Source organism: Centroberyx gerrardi, unplaced genomic scaffold, assembly GCF_048128805.1.
Source record: "Centroberyx gerrardi isolate f3 unplaced genomic scaffold, fCenGer3.hap1.cur.20231027 Scaffold_61, whole genome shotgun sequence".
Classification (NCBI taxonomy): Eukaryota; Metazoa; Chordata; class Actinopteri; order Beryciformes; family Berycidae; genus Centroberyx; species Centroberyx gerrardi.
In genome coordinates, this window is record NW_027605195.1 from 141,838 (window position 1) to 159,108 (window position 17,271).

The 17,271-nt window shown below is 50.8% G+C and overlaps 1 protein-coding gene across 1 annotated transcript; it reads left to right on the plus strand.

Annotated features, from left to right (window-relative positions):
* On the plus strand, nucleotides 1-9,978 carry LOC139922786 (uncharacterized). The gene is made up of 7 exons (XM_078282291.1): nucleotides 1-212; nucleotides 1,495-2,054; nucleotides 2,250-2,957; nucleotides 2,992-3,667; nucleotides 3,991-4,247; nucleotides 4,503-4,643; nucleotides 6,693-9,978. The coding sequence occupies exons 2-7, from the start codon at nucleotides 1,498-1,500 to the stop codon at nucleotides 9,211-9,213; spliced, it is 4,860 nt and encodes a 1,619-aa protein (XP_078138417.1). The 5' UTR covers nucleotides 1-212; nucleotides 1,495-1,497; the 3' UTR covers nucleotides 9,214-9,978.
* The last annotated feature ends 7,293 nt before the right edge of the window (nucleotides 9,979-17,271 follow it).

A 17,271-nucleotide genomic window follows, 5' to 3' on the forward strand; every position in this document is an offset into this window, starting at 1 on the left:
CAGATGTTTCGTTTGGACGCCGACACCCTCCACAAATGTCGCCGTTTTTTAGTGTAAACGACGCCCTAAACACACCCGAGTAGCCGAGACTTGCAGCCCGATATCGGCGCTAACGCTGAATGTCGCCCGCTGTGTGATCATTTGTGCGGAAGAGGAGAAAACCCCCGGATGAAAAGCCCACAGAGCGACCCAGGGAGTCTTCTTCTGGTCAGGTGCGGCAGTTGTGGTGGGGGGAAGCTAACGGCGTTAGCATGCTACACGGCTAACGAGCTGACATTAACCTGCCACTTTTTCATATATGTCAGGTAAAATAGCCGCCAGACAGTAGCGAGCACTTACCGGTGGTTAAAACACCCCGGTGTGTCTCAGTTATTGGGGGATAAGCTGGTTTGAAGCGAACAAAACAGGCAACATTTGAGCCGGCCGGTCGGCTAACGTTAGCCGAGTTTACGCTCTGTTCGCTGCCGTTGGTAGCAGCTAGCTTTAGCATGCTCAGCTAGCAGCAGCGTTAGCTAACGATGCTCGTTGTCTCTTCCAGGTTGTGTGGCTTGTTTTTGAGGAAGAGATGAGCTGAAACTTGGGTGATCTCACGTGGGGAAATTGTAGCGTGGCGGCAGCAGAATGAAAGTTAACATGAATGAGACTGAAGAGTTGATATTGGTGGAGTTAGCCAAAAGCAGCTAAGAGGCTATTATAGGCTGTGTTACAGTAAATAAAGGTAAGGAGCATAAAGCAAGGATTTTACAGCTGCAGAAGTGTTTACAGGTGCCAGATTTACACAGCTGGAGGGTTTATGTGCAGAGTGTTTGCTAAAAACAAATGTGCATCAGTAGCTGCCCATATTCTAGTCTAGTCTTGTTTATTTATATCGCCCTTTATCACAGTCAAGTCTCAAAGGGCTTTACATACCATCATATACAATACTACATCATACATATATATATACTACATATCAATACACATCATATACATTGTTTACTACACCATATACATCATATACCATACTAAACACAAACACACTCACGCCTATGGGCAACGTAGTCTTCAGTTCACCTGACTGCAAGCAGGGAAAAGTGCAGATGAGCTTCAGATGTGCATGGCAGTCACATGTAGAGAAGAGACAGTTTGGGGGCCGTTGTTGTCATGTAAGATCATAGAAGGAAATGAAGTGTTGAGGCTGAGCTGAGATAACAGAGAAAACACACCTAGACTCACTTTACCCTCCTTTACATTTACAGAACAGTGTTTACTCAGCTTGTAAGTAGAGCTGGGCGATACGGCTGGAATCAGTATCACAATAATCATCGTTTTTTTTTTAATGTTATGTTAATATATCACAATATGGTTCATGTATGACAAATCACATGTTAAATAATCAAATGAATGTTCATCCCATTGAGCCAAATGGTAATGTTCCCTGTGTGATGTCAAACAAAATAGAAAGTTTCAAGGAATATTCCTTAAAATGTTTCGTGTGTGTGTGTGTGTGTTTAGGTGATGGCGCCCACCCGGATGAAACTGCGCGTGCGTCGTCGTGACAACGGGGCCGGAGGGGGAGGGGGCGCCGCCGCCGCAGCAGGAGGAGGAGGAGGAGGAGGAGAGGAGGAAGAGGAGAGGAGCAGAGAGAGCAGCGGCGGCGGCCGGAGCCGCAGCAGCAGGAAGAAAACCAGCAGCGCCGCCGCCGCCGCCTCGCCTCCTCCCTCCTCCCCCTCCCCCTCCTCCTCCGCCCCGGGGCGCGCGGCGGCGGCGGCGGTGTCGGAGGAGGCGTCGCCCGACTCCAAGTGTCCCATCTGCCTGGACCGCTTCAACAACCTGGCCTACCTGGACCGCTGCCTGCACCGCTTCTGCTTCCCCTGCATCCAGGAGTGGTCGCACAGCAAGGCCGAGTGTCCGCTCTGCAAGCAGCCCTTCGCCTCCATCCTGCACTCGGTCCGCGCCGAGGACGACTTCAAGGAATACACGCTGCGGCCGGCGCCCGCCAACGGCAGCGTGGCCGCCACCGTCGCCATGGTGGCCGCCATGGCCTCGGCGGCGAGGAGCGACCAGGAGATGAGGCTGATGCTGAGGAGGAGGAGGGTGGGAGACGGGGGAGAGACGGCGGCGGCGAGGAGGAGGAGGGGGGAGAGGGGGGGCGGCAGAGGGGGAGGGGCGGGGAGGGCGGGGGACAGGCGGCGGGCGGGGGAGTGGTACCTCGCTCCTTCTCTTCCTCTTCCTCCTCTTCCTCACCATCCCGCCTTCTCCCCCGTCAGTGCCGAGGAGGAAGAGGAGGCGGAGCAAGGGATGAGGGGGGGAGGGGTGGAGCTGGGGGATCGGGGGGTGATATTTGAAGGGCTGACGGGTCTGGGGGGCGCGGTGGCGCCCGTCGGCCCTAACGACCGGTCGTCACGGAGGCTGATGACGCGGCTGGCGGCGCGGCGGCGGCTGCAGCGGGAGGGAGGCAGCGTGCGGCGGCTGAGGGAGAGAGAGACGCTGGCCTTCCGCCGCGCGCTCTACCGCAGCGGCATCCGGGTCCGCGGGGTTGCCGGCGGCAACGGTAACCAGGGCCAACAACAACAGCAGCAACAGCGCGACGTCACGGCGGAGAGCTACCGCAGAAACCCCGCACACCTGAACAGGCTCCGCCCCTGGCTGCGGCGGGAGCTGACGGTGCTGTACGGCGCCCACGGCTCGCTGGTGGACATCGTGCAGCGCATCATCACGGCGCGCCTCGCCCGCCACGGCCTGGAGGACCCGCCCACCGTGGAGGAGGAGCTGCGGCCGTTCCTATTGGCCAGGACGGACCACTTCCTGCATGAGCTGGTGAGCTTCGCCCGCTCGCCGCTCAGCCTGGAGAGCTACGACCTGCAGGCGGTGTACGAGCCGCCGGCCGACGCCCAGCTGGACGCTCCCAGCAGCTCCACCGACGACGACTCCGTCATCGCCATCTCGGAGGAGGAGGAGGAGGGGGGGGGGAGGGGGCGGAGCTCCCGACGACATCATCCAGACGGGAAGCTCCCTCAGCCTCTCGGCGTGGGACGACGAGACGCCCGGCCCTTCGTACTCCACCGCCGAGCCCTCGCATTCGCCGACGCCGCTGTCGCTCAGCCCCGCCAGGCAGGAGGCGGCCAATGAGGAGGCAGAACAGCGGGAGGGGCGGGGCCGGGAGGAGGAGGAGGAGGAATGTCTGATCGTCGGCTATGTGAAGCCGATGGCAGAGCGAACGCCCGAGCTGGTGCAGCTGTCCTCCGACACCGAAGAGGAAGAGGAGGAGCGGCAGAAAGAGGAGAAGAAGAAGAAAGAGGAAGAGACTCTTCCTGCGCTCCCCTCCGTCGCTCCACCCGCCCCTCCCTCCCCCCCCCTCCCCCCCCCTCCCTACCCACAATCCCTCCTTCCGTGTCAAGCGGCGACAGAGAGGAGGGGCCGGCCGACAGACCGCCGGAGAGGGAGGCGGGCCGGCAACATGCGCGCTCGCCGCCTCGAGCGCGCTCGCCGTCTCGTGCGCGCTCGCCATCTCGTGCGCGCTCGCGCTCCTGGTCGGGCAGCTCGGGCGGGAGCGGATCCGGCCGGAACTCGCCAGGAGAGAGGGAGGGGCGGCGGGCGAGAGACAGGCGGAAGGAGAGAGAGAGAGACGGGAGGCGCGCCGGCTACCCAGAATCCTCCGGCTGCGAGGCCGCGAGGGAGAGGAGGAGCCGGAGGAAGAGGGGGGAGGGGGAGGGGGAGGCGGGCCGGCCGAGGAAGAAGAGCAGAGGAGAGAGGGGGGGCGGGGCGAGGGAGAGGGAGAGAGTCGTTCTGTTCAGCCCCGGCCGCTCCCTGCGCCCCTCCCCCCCCCGCTCGCCCTCGCCGCTCCGCCCCAGCAGCGCGTCCCGCAGCCCGTCGCCCCCCAGCCCCCCCGACTCGCTGTGGGAGTACTGCTGCTCCCACCCCTCCTCCCTCTCCTCCTCCTCCTCCTCCTCCTCCCCCTTCCGCTCCTCCTCCTCCTCCTCCTCCTCCTCCGGCGGCTCCTCCCCCCAGCAGCCGCCGCCGCCGCCGCCGCTGCCGCTGCCGCTGCCGCTCTCCCCCGCCGCCGCCCGCGGCAACGCTCACCACGGCGACAAGCCCGGCGGCAAGAGGAAGTACAAGAGCCGCCACCTGGACGACGAGGACGACCCCACCTGGCAGCCCGCCGCCGGTCGCCATGGAGACAAGAGGAGGGAGAGGAAGAGGAGGAGGACAGACGGAGGGAAGAAGGAGAGAGGGAGGAGGGAGAACAGCCTGTACAGGGGGGAGAGGTGAGGGATGGTTCTTGATTGATTGTTTGATTGATTGATTGATTGATTGATCACGTTTTCCTCGTGGATTCTCATGTGATTCGGCCGATATTTTTATACTGAAATCACTGACAGCTTATATTTTGTGTCAGTGTTCAGTATCTTTTGCATCTTGCTTACGACAAGCCCACTAACTACACACACACACACACACACACACACACACACACACACACACACTCAGTTTAAGTGCTGTGTGTCGCTCTCCTCCAGCAGCAGGCGGTGCAGAGAAGGCCGGAGCCCCAGTGTGGAGATCATCTACGAAGGCACCGTCACCGCCGCCGCCGCCGCCGCCGCGCCGCAGCCTCCCGCACACAAACGCCGCAGGAAACGCCACCGGAAGCCGCAGCACAGCAGGTACGAGCGAGCGAGCCGGTTACTCTTTATATTACATTACTGTTTATTTACACGGGCTTGTCGGTACTCGCTTCTGATTTGTCAGTGAAGGCACTTTGAGGTCTGTTATTACACATCTAATCAAGTAACCGTCTCCACCTTGTGGCAGAAAGACGTTACTGCAGATGAACACTGGCCCTCGCCTCTGTCTGTCAGACAGCTGGGTGGGACCCGTGTTTCAGACATTTTGACCTGTTATGTAGAGCTGCAACGATTAATCGATTAGTTGTCAACTATTAAATTAATCGCCAACTATTTTGATAATCGATTAATCGGTTTGAGTCATTTTTTAAGAAAAAGAAGTCAAAATTCTCTGATTCCAGCTTCTTAAATGTGAATATTTTCTGGTTTCTTTACTCCTCTATGACAGTAAAGTGAATATCTTTGGGTTGTGGACAAAACAAGACGTTTGAGGACGTCATCTTGGGCTTTGGGAAACACTGATCGACATTTTTCACCATTTTCTGACATTTTATAGACCAAACAACTAATCGATTAATCGAGGAAAATAATCGACAGTGAAAATAATCGTTAGTTGCAGCCCTACTGTTATGTCTTGGAGAAAACTCCAGCTGTTGCAGCCTTTACTGTCCAACAGACAACAACTACACCTCTTATTCAGTAAGCTTGTCTTGCACACATTTATGTAACTAAGCCGTTGCTTATGGAGTTGTCAGTATTAGATTGAATAAGAAACCAGATCAAAATGTCTGCAAGACAAACTGTAGCCTATTAATTTACTGAGTAAGAGGTGTTTGCTATAGATTTGTCGTTGGGGAGGATCCGGGTGAAACAGCTGCCCAGCTGTCTGACAGAGGACAGTTTTACAAATTACTTTTATTTTTTAACTTATTGTTTATTGTTTATTTGGATCCCCATTAGTTGTTACCAAGGTAACAGCTGCTCTTCCTGGGGTCCACAGATTGCTGCGTAGAGGCTGAAGGCAATCTGACTGGACTTGTTTATGTTGCTGCTGTTACAGTTCTGCTACAGTGTAGCATGTATGCTAGCTACAGACGTTTCTATGGTTACAGTTCTATTTTTTGTGATGCTGTACATTAGCTCTCACATGTCAGATTCCCTGTGGAGACGTCCAGTGTCTCTCTGTTTTGAAAGCGGCCACCAGAGCACAAAGTACACACTGCTGAAGTAGTTGCACAATACACATGGATGCATATTGTGCTGAAAACCTTGTAACTCCGATCCAAAGCTCCACCGGGTTGAGAAAGTTTTACCACTTTTGGTCTCGTGAAACCTTTTCAAATCCCACTGGATGAACTCAAAAACACCGGGTGGTCAAGCTGAAAACAAGGCGGCTTTGTTTAGTTCCTGAACGTTTTTCACTGGACGATGCTGACGGTGTCTCTCTCTCTCTGTCTCTCTCTCTCTCTCTCTCTGTCTCTCTCTCTCTCTGTCTCTCCTCTCTCTGTCTGTCTCTCCTCTCTCTCTCTCTCTGTCTCTCTCTGTCTCTCCTTCTCTCTCTGTCTCTCCTCTCTCTCTCTCTCCCTCTCTGTCTCTCTCTCTCTCTCTCTCTCTCTCTGTCTCTGTCTCTCTCTCTCTCTGTCGCTCCCTCTCTCTGTCTCTGTCTCTCTCTCTGTCTCTCTGTCTCTCTCTCTCTCTGTCTCTCCTCTCTCTGTCTGTCTCTCCTCTCTCTCTCTCTCTGTCTCTCTCTGTCTCTCCTTCTCTCTCTGTCTCTCCTCTCTCTCTCTCTCCCTCTCTGTCTCTCTCTCTCTCTCTCTCCCTCTCTGTCTCTCTCTCTCTCTCTCTCTCTCTCTGTCTCTGTCTCTCTCTCTCTCTGTCGCTCCCTCTCTCTGTCTCTCTCTCTCTCTCTCCCTCTCTGTCTCTCTCTCTCTCTCTGTCTCTCTCTCTCTCTCTGTCTCTGTCTCTCTCTCTCTCTGTCGCTCCCTCTCTCTGTCTCTGTCTCTCTCTCTGTCTCTCTCTCTCTCTCTGTCTCTCTCTGTCTCTGTCTCTCTCTCTCTCTCTCTCTCTCTCCCTCTCTCCCTCTCTCAGCCCCCCGGTGGTCATCACCATCGACAGCGACAGTAGCCATGACGACGTCAACAACAGCAGCAGCCCCCTCAGCAGCCAGCAACCCATCGACTTCTCTGACCTTCCCCCGCTCCCGTTGGTGGATTCGGGCGGAGTGGGCGGGGACTTGGACACTGACATCAGCGAGCTTCCCGTCGACATCCTGGAGCGAGGATCTGATAGGTCGGAGACTGAGCCGGACGGCCAATCCAAGGCCGCGGATCCTGTCGCTATTGACGACAGCGACGATGATGTGGATGTGGAAAACGATGAAGACGGCGGTCGCCTGCCTGGACGTGACGAAGAAGATGATAACAGTAGAGCGATCGACTTCAACAAAGCCCCGCCTGTTAACAATGAACGCAGACCATTCGAAAAGCTTGTTACCACGACAACCGCTGCCATTAATCAAAGTTTCGTGGATGTCACGACTTGCAGAGAAGCTGGCGTTGCAGACCGCCGCTCACAGCCAATGAGAGAGAGAGATACCGGACTCGCAGCGAGGGATCGGAACATTTTACTTGACGGAGAGGTCGGAGAGAAAGACGTGGGGGTCGCGAACTCCGACACCCGTCTCCTAGCAACCATCCTTAACGACCTGGAGGGCATCGCTGAGCCCAAACGTGACGTTTCCTTGAACTTTCATGCCAACCGCTCACCGGACCACAGAAAAAAGCATTTTCGGGGTCAGCCTCAGGTCTGGTTAGCCGAGGAGAAAAGAGTCGTGGTGGCCTCCAGAGATCTCGACCCCGGCCTGAACCCGCACTCCCAGCACGCTTTGCCTCAGGACAAAGATGGAATGGGAGATACCCCATCGCCGACCCGTCCTCCCTCCTTCCCCGCACCTCCTCCTCTGCGGCGGCTGAAGGCGTGGCGAGCCTGCGAGGAGGCGAGGGACGTTCCCCCGCCGCTGAAACACACTAGCCCCGTTAGCTCGTCCAACAGAAACACCCCGCCGCCGCTAAAACACAAAGACGCTGCGAGTCTGTCTCCCGTCGACCTGCGCTCTCCTCCCGTTGACGCCCCGTCGCCGCCCGCCGCCTCCCGCTTCGATTCTCGTTGGGACGTTGACGCCGGTTCAGTCGGTGTAATCCCTCCCGTTGACCTCCATTTAACTGCTGCCGTCTCTCCCGTCGACCCCCGTCGCGCTGCCGAGCTGCCTAACGACGACCAGCCTATCCCTCCCATTTCAACGCTGAAGAGACATTTTGCTAACGCTGCGGCATCAAGAGGAGAGAGAGACTCGACGAGCGGCGTGCCGACCGTTGACTTGCATTCCTCCCACCATTTAGCACCCATTGACTCCCATTCAAATGCCCTAGCTGGGTCTAAAGGCAGGGGGTCGACCGTTGGCTTCCGTCCCACCGGTCACACAGCTCCCACTGACTCCCGTTCTTCCGGTTCAGGGTCTAAAAATAGATTGAGTGGTGCCGACGGTTTAGCGGACCTCGACTTACCGTCTTTTCCTGCTGCAGAGTTGCATTCCAGCGGCGTGGCGCCACCTACTGTTGGCGCTAAGGAAACGCCGGCTTCCGGTCTTGCAGTATCGCTCATCGAGTTGCATCCTATGAATTCTGTATCTTCCGTTGATTTCCATTCATCCAGAGCTGGTAGACCCAGAGAGAGGCCAGCTCACAGCGATTCTACCTCCAGAGTCGGCAGGAAGGCGCCTCCGGCTTCCTGTCGGCCGGCTCCCGTCGACCCGCGTCCCTCCGGCGGTGTTTCTGCCAAAGACGCACCGGCCAGCGGCCATGTTTTCTCAGGAGTCGGCTGTAAACGGTTTTCACCTCCCGTCTGTGTTTCACCTCCTTCCTCACCCATTCACTTCCACTCTTCCAGTGAAGTTGCCAACACAGAGAGACCGTCAGAAAGGCCTGTGTCCTCTAGAGTTAGTTCAATGGGAAAACCGGCTCCCGGCGGCAGGTTGTCGCCCATTGACTTGCATCCTAAAAGTCACAAATTTCCCATTCACCCGCATTCATCCAGCGCAGCTTCAGAGAGACTGTCGGAAGGCAGGTCAGCAGTTGATTTGCATCGTACGAGTCCCCCGCCACCTATTGACTTCCACTCTTCCACCGTTGACACACACTGTAACAGCACAGCCTTATCTTCCTCTCCCATTGATCGCAGCGTTGCCTTGCAAACAACGCACAGAGAGTCCGGTCCTAAGTCCATTGACTCCCGTTCAAAACCTCGGCACCCCACCGACTCCTGTTCTAAACCTCAGTTTCCCATCGATGCCCGTGCAAAATCTAGTCTCCCCATTGACTCTCAATGTGAATCTCGGCTCACCATCGACTCCCATTCGAACTCCTCTCAGAGAGACTCCAGCTTTTGCCCCAGCGCCCGCACAGACAATCACATCGTGTCTTCCCCCCCGCCCGCTGAGGATCAATGGAACTGTCGCTCTCCCATCGACACGCGCTCAAACACTCAGTTGCCCATTGATGAACACGAGGGTGCGGGCAGCATCTGGAACACACACACACACTCTGCCACGTAGGACACACACACACACACACGCACACTCTACAGCTTGACTGAGTGCGTGCACACACACACACACACACACACTGGATTTTGCTTTTCTATTTGATTGATGAGTTTAAATGTTTTGAGGAATAAATGGGGAAAAATAAAAAGGAAAGGAATCTTGAATTTTACAGCTGTTATTAATATTGTTTTATAATTTTAAACTTCATAATGAAAATGTGTTGATTTATAATTTAATCCCTTTCTACCCATGTCACCACTGTGGCCATCTTTAGTTCATATACAGTATTGGCCGGATAAGTGTGTGTTTGTGTGTGTGTGTGTGTGTGTGTGTGTGTGTGTGTGTGTGTGTGTGTGTGTGTGTGTGAGAGATATACTATTTGCAGAGAGATCTTAGCATTCGTTTTAACCTCCTTGAAGTGCCAGCTGGGTGGGGTTTCCACATAGGACGACACGGTGATGAAAGTTTAACCAATCACAGCGAGAGTATTTAAACACTTCTCTGTGATTGGCAGCTGACCTGACACTAATCTGAAGTGTCCTGACGTGATTAAACCCCGCCCACCCGCTACTCCCAGCAGGTTAAAACAAACGTTAAGAATTAGATGCAAATATAGATTCGTCCCAGTCCGGTGAGCGTGCGCATGTGTGTGTGTGTGTGTGTGTGTGTGTGTGTGTGTGTGTGTGTGTGTGTGTGTGTGTGTGTGTGTACATGCCCTGTAGGAAATCCTCCTGTCTAAAAGAATCTTGAATAAAGGTTCGATCAGAAAAATGAGCCTTTGGTTTGGTTTCTGTTCTGTCTTTGCGTTAGCTGGGACTATGTAAACATGCTGCTGACAATCTCAACATGTAGTAAACTAGACTGTCAAAGTGGGAATGTGAAAAACGGATTAACGTGTGTGTGTCCTTCTCTCAAGGTGAACAAACTGTTCTAATGGATAAATATGAGCAAAACAAAAACGTAGCAGAGAGAGAGAGAGAGGATTACTGGAGGAAAATTGCAAACAGTGTAAATGTGTAAGAAAAAAGGCTTATCTCTGCCCGTCACTAAGACACAGTGTTCATTCTTCTCACTGATGTAATATTCTGGCACATTGACGCTGTGAAATGATTTAATATAGTAAGTAATAAGTGATGCGGTAGAACAGACAGAGGTCGACCAGAGGGCGGCAGAGATGACATCGACTTTGGCTTCCTGTATGTAGCTGCAACTTGGCAACACCAACAAAGAAAACATGAATGAATGAATGAATGAATGAACACCGTCTGTTGTCGTCACAGCTAAAGAAATAACTTGTTTCTTCTTGAGTGACCATGGCTGATGGAAAAGGATGTGTAATATAGATATGAATCAGTCCCACCAGGAGTTTTTTTGTGATTATTGCGGCCAAAAATGCTTGATTGTGCTGCGGCTTTTCTCAAAAATTGCGATATTTGCAAGGTTTTATGTGCTCTTTTTGCGGTAAAATTGCGGGAATTGGGAAAAATTGCAAGCAAAGGAAAAACAATTTTTTTTCTCTCTCTTACACACACACACACACACACACACACACACAGCCTCCCCCTATTCTCTCCCACTCTCCGTTTAAGCTATTAACTCTTCCAAGAGCTTGAATTTTGCACTCAGCTCGATTCTTGCTGCTTTTGTTTTGTTTTGCCTTTGTCTATGGCAGTAACTTTTGTTGGCAGGTGAGTTTTGTTCATCTTCCACCTGAACGCGCGCTGCGATGACGTCAGTTGCCACGACATCGAATGCGACAATTGGTCCAAATCACCAGCGGTCTGTTGATTTGGCCGTTTCATACGGAAAAGTTGCGTCAATTTTGCAAAACTGCAAAGCTCTCGCAAATATTACGGAGATTTCTTGAATTTGCGTTAATTATTGCGATCGCAAAATCGCAAGTTGCTGGAGGGACTGATGAATAGGATGTGTCAATATAATCAGGGACTTCCAGATAGACAAGTGATCTTTAACAGCAAGTGAAAACTAGCTTACTGCTATTTTATTGTTTATTGCAACATAAGAAGATGCGCACAATACTACGAACTCTGAGGCAAACAAGTTGTGGGAGCAAGATACATGATTCTAGAGCGACACTATGCAGATGATGCTTTCATTTATAGGTAGAAAATTTGAGTAAGGACATAAAGTTTAGTTTGTCGCTGTAACACAGAATGAGCTGAAAACAGACCTTCAATTGTAGCCAAAAAAAATCCAGTCAATACCATCGATACTAGCCAACTATTTGTTTTTGGTTGAAGCGAAGCAACGTTTAGCCTCAGCTGCTAACATTAAGCTAACTGGATGGACGTTACGACGAAAAAATAAACTCTTCAAACTGGGGCGGCCGAAGACATTTTGAAACTAGGCTCAGTCATATTTCTGTTTTGTTTTTTCTGTCATTCGAGAGAGACGTGCAGTGGGAAAATGAGCTCTGATTGGTTGAGTGACAGCCAATCGTGATGCTGGACAACTTTGCCCCCCTAAAAAAGGATGACTCGACTCCAAACCCAACACATAGAAGCGCGCCACTAGTGTTCATTTTTGACATGTTTTGATAGTAATAAGCATATCAACAAATTGGTAGTCATAGCTGCAACCAGACGCTCCTCTGAAATTTCTGAACATCCTAACTGGTTTGCTAACATGGTAGTACTGGGCAAACTGGAAGGTACAGTATGAGATTCACAGGTTCGGCCCATACACAGGTTCAAACCAGACCCTATTGGTGCAGAACCCATGTACAGGGTTACATGGAATATAAAAATGTTATTTTCTGGAAAATTGGAAAATGGTAGAATATCATTAAACTTTTGGAAAAGTCATGACATTTCAAATTTTGATACTTAAACTTATCACTTGGAAAAATGTGTCACTAATGAGAAGGCTGAAATGCAACTGGCCTGCAAAGCAGCTGCTGTGAGTCTGAAAACAGAAAATGTCTCAATGTCTCAGCATTTGTAACGGTCGCTTTACATCAAACCGCAGTAGTACAGTCATGAAAATTTGGTATGAAGTTATAGAAAAGTTATGGAAAAGTTTTGGAATTGTAAAAAAACGAGTTATTTTATACTAGTTATTTTATTTATTGCATTTTTCCGTAACTTGCAGCTTTATCTACACCTTTTTGAAGGACAATTCCAGTGTGACTTGAGTTTTTGCTCGTTTGTTTTTACGTTTTCCATCCCTTTAATGTTAGATATCTTTAAATCGGTGTTGCCAAACCTCCAGTCAGCAAAAAAACAACTGGAGACTTTTACATTTTGAAACAAGTTCATATTAATTAAGCATATTAAGCCAGGGTTGCATCATGTGTTGATGTTGGAACTTGTGTGTTTTTCTTAACACCTCTGATTGGAGTGATACCTCTGAGATTCGAGGTGACATCATCTGACCCTATTACATGGAGGTGTGAACAGAGAAACAAACAGAACTGGATTGGGTTTGTTTTGTTCAGTGCTTGGAAGCAAATCCAGTCCCGTAAGCATTGATGATTCAGGCAGAGTGTGTGTGTGTCTGTGTGTGTGTGTGTGTGTGTGTGTGTGTGTGAGTTTTTGCTCATTTTTCACATTTTCCATCCCTTTAATGTTAATTCTGACTGTTTTGTACATGCTGCACAACGATTAAAGACGTTAAATCCGTTTTTCCAAACCTCTCAGCCTCATTCGCTCCCATTCAATTCCAAACAGCAGAGAAAACAACTGGAGACTTCTAATTCAGCCGGTAAAGGTAATCGATCACCAGCGCCGTCGCTAGTGGGGTGAAAGGTGGTGACGATTTTAGGGGCCCGCAGCTGGAGAGGGCCCACAACAATTCCAGAAGGATGTATGAATTAATGTATTCTATAGATCCTGCAATGGCATTTGATACTTCAGAATAAAAAATAATAAACCCACAAATTAGGCAATATGTGATGAAAGTAGTTTTAATTTTCCAATCCATGGCCCCCTCCAAATAATTGGTTCGGTCCTCTGCTGCATGTTCAGAAACTGATGGAGGGCAGAAGTGAAGCCAGGGTCGGCGCCACGGCTCAGACAGCATCATGTCAGGCAAAAGTCAAAAAAGAAAAGAAAGGAAAGAGAAGGAGGCCAGGAGCAGTGCAGGGGCGCAGCTCAGGACCTCATTCTTTTCTAAGAAAGGTGAGTTTATCAAGCAATATTAGCAGACAGAGGCTAACTAAGACAGGCTGGTTAGGCTGGCTGGCTAACGTTTGCTAAGTTAACTAACTTGTCAACTACTGGCAGGCTATCGCCCGTGACCCGTCCCATATAATATGGAATCGTCACTAATGAAGAGTCAAAATGGGCCGTGATTTGTTCGTATTTCTCTATTTAAGAGATGAAAGTGAGAATAACACAATTATGAATAACAATGGCACGGGTAAAACGGATAAATTTGATAGAAAACACTACAGACCAGAATCTGGCCAAGGCCAAGGAGATGAACTCTGACCCTCCTGAATCTTCCAGCTCCTCCTCCTGTCCAGAGGGTGTGTCTATTGGGTTTAGGAGAGCTCCTGCCACCTTCCAACAATCTCCTCAGTTGAGGTCAGCGTTTCCCTGCCCCGGCTGAGAACAGCCTAGGTGATGTCCTGCCTTCCTCTAATGATTTGCCAAATGGCTTTCTAGAATCTCTGTAAGGCCTGAAAGTCATTTTCCATAGCCCCTTCCCCACGTCTTTTGCTTTTGCAACCACTGCAGCTGTAGCCTTTCTGGCCTGCTGGTTCCTCTCTGCTGAGTCCCAAGTCCCCTGTGCCAACCAGGCCTGGAAGGCCTCCTTCTTCAGCTTGACAGCCTCCCTCACAGTTGGTGTCATGACAAGCACTGACCACCTTCTGGCCACAGCTCCTTGCAGCTGATTCTTTAGAGGTTTTGAACAGCGTCCCTTCCTTCTCCATTTCCCAACTTCCACCCAGGAACAGGAAAAGTTTGCTTGGAGGTGAGAATCATCTTGGACACCTTTGGGTCTACCAGGTCTGTCCGGCAGCCTCCCCTGCCATCTGATCCAACTCACCACTAGATGGTGATCAGCTGACAGCTCAGTCCCTGTCTTCACCTGTGAGTGTTCAGAACATTTGGCCTCAGGTCTGATGAACCACTACAAAGTTGATCATCGACCTTTGGCCCAAGGAGCTCTGGTACCATGTACACTTGGGGGCCTTCTTGTGTTCGAACATGGCGTTTGGACAATCCATGATTAGCACATAAGTCCAACAATAACACACCACTTGTGTTCAGATTAGGAAGGCCATTCCTCAATCACGTCCCTCCAAGTATCCCAGTTGTTGCCAACATGAGTGGGGAAGTCTTCAAGTAGGACTCTGGAGTCAGTAGGTGGAGCCGCTCTCGAGCTCCCCACCCACCATCTCTAAGAAGGCCAAATGCTCCGAACTGAGGAGTTTTCCTCTCCGCAACACAGACGCAGTGAGGCGACTTTCACTGGGATAAACTCCACCTCTGAAGCAGCCAGTCAGGGGTTCATGAGAATCCCTATGCCAGCCCACTGCCTCTCACCCCAGACTCCTGAATAGGAGAGAGTGACCACCCTGTTTGGTTGGTTCCAGAGCTGATACTGTGCATGGAGGTAAGCCCAACTATACTGTATGTAATTTGCTCCTCTCAACCTCTGGCACCAGCTCAGGCTCCTCCCCCAGAGAGTTTACATTTCATGTTCCAAGAGCCAATTTGGCTCTTGGCCAATTTGGCAGGTGGTAAGCCCACAAGATAGCGGCCCCATGCTATTTATTCAGACTGTGCCTGACCAAGCTACAGAGGTCACCCTAAAGGCCTAGTTATACCTTCGCCTGGGTGCTTTTGCGGATGGCGCGCGCACTTCAACAGAGCGCGAAGACATTTATACTTGGCGCATTCTCCGTTGCAGTATTTGCCACAAAGACAGGGGGCGGTAGAGAGAAAATACCCTGTAAAGCAGGAAGTAGTAGAAGCAGGCACCGGAAAAACAACACAACCAGAAACAGCAAGGGTGGCTTGCACGTAGAAGATTACGGATTATTAATGCCGAGGAGGAATTGCTATGTTTATGGTTTTTAACCAGACAAAAGCGTCACAAAAGGAGATGGTCTGTCTGCCCGTTACACGTAGAGAGACATATGACTGGGGAACACAGCCAGCTAGTAAAGCCAATGCATGCTGTAGATGAAGAGATGCACTTCAGCTACTTTCGCATGTCAGCGCACCCCTTCGATGACCTGCTGCATCGGATCAAGCCGTTCTTACGGCATGAAAGGACCCATCGTGACCCGGTCAGTTTACAAGAGAGATTGGCTGTTACTTTGAGAATCCTCGCTTCTGGTAGTAGCCAGAAAAGTGTTGCGGCTAATTATAAATTGGGGTCAACGACAGTTTCACTGATTGTGTCTGAGGTTTGCCAGGCCATCTGGAGGGTCCTGAGAAAGGATTTTGTTTCCTTACCCAAAGGCAGTGAATGGGCAGAGATTTCTCGTGATTTCTGGAGACTATGGAACTTCCCCAACTGCTTGGGATGTATTGATGGGAAACGTGCAGATTAAAGCACCATCAGATGCAGGAAGTGACTATTTCAATTATAAAGGAACTCACTCAATAGTGCTCATGGCAATCTGTGATGCCAAATATCGCTTTACCATGGTGGACATTGGCTCATACGGTCGAGCGATTGCTGGGGGAATTTTCAAGGACAGTCAGTTTGGTTCAAGACTTCTGCAGGGGACTCTTGAACTGCCACCACCTGGCAACCTGCCTGGCACCAACGCTGCTGTCCCTCATGTGTTCCTAGGAGATGCAGCATTTCCACACCATGTGAACTTGATGCGGCCCTACCCGGGTAGTGTAATTACTTTTCATCTAAATCATAAACATTTTGAAAATATCCATGTTAATGCGTATATCTAATAGTATGTTGTTTGTGTTTATTCTTTTTATCTCTCAGGTGTCAACCTTGATGATGCACAGAAAGTGTATAATTACCGTCACTCACGAGCCAGGCGGGTGATCGAAAACTGTTTTAGGATGCTGGCTGCACGTTGGAGAATTCTGGGGCAGCCCATCGAATTCCACCCTGAGAAGACAGTGGATGTCGTGAAGGCCTGCGTGGCCCTTCACCCTTATTTTATTTTGCTTACCTCACTCTCAAAATTAGTGTCAGTCTCTCGATGTTTGATGAACTGGGACAGCCATCCGAGTTCCTTCAGGATCGGTGACACCAGTTGGCTTCCACCAGGGCCGCCACTCTTTCTGTGTGCTCTCTTTTTGGCCTTTACAAAACGGTGCCGCATGTTCTTCCACGTTTTACGGCAGAAATTTGGATCCTTGCCCAGTACATCTGCTATCTCCTTCCACGAGTTTTGGGCCATTTGAGGGTCTTTATAATCTCGTAGTGATGAGTTGTACTAAAAGCTGGTATGAGCGTACCAGCTCAGTGAGTCTTCCCTCAAATTCATCCATTTTGAACTGAGCGACACTCGCGCGGCTCGCGACAAGTTACAAAATCTGGGAGGTGCGCGACCAAGCGAAGTGACCGCACGTGCATCTGTCGCCAGGTTCGCGATTATGTCATTTGTGGCGCGCGAACCTCGCGACTGTGTCAGGTATAAACTAAGCTTTAACCAGCCACCAAGCTAGCAACTTACTCTTATGGTAATTGCACTGGTTAACACAAGGCACGTGTACGCTAACGCAAGTTCTTGACCTATGCAAGCTGTCTGCTTACATAGCACATGCACATCCAGCAGCTTCCTACAGCCTGTCTGAGGTAATACTGCATTTATCCGCAAGGGGGAGCAAAGCCACCAGTCTGGAGTATAGCAGTATTATATTATCTGGAGCACTGACCTAACACATATTATATTATCAGCCACCGCCATTTTTATTTGTTTACACAGGAAAGTACTTCTTCATTTGTAGTTGCTCGTTTAGCAGTAATTTTTATTTAGTGCCCCTACCTGAAACTCATGACATTGCAGCAGACGTTAGCATCGCCTTACACATTTTGGCCTCCACATGAGAAACGGCCCTTGCGTTGCCCTTTGCGTTGCTGCATGCGTTGCTTACGTAGAGTCTGTAACGGGCC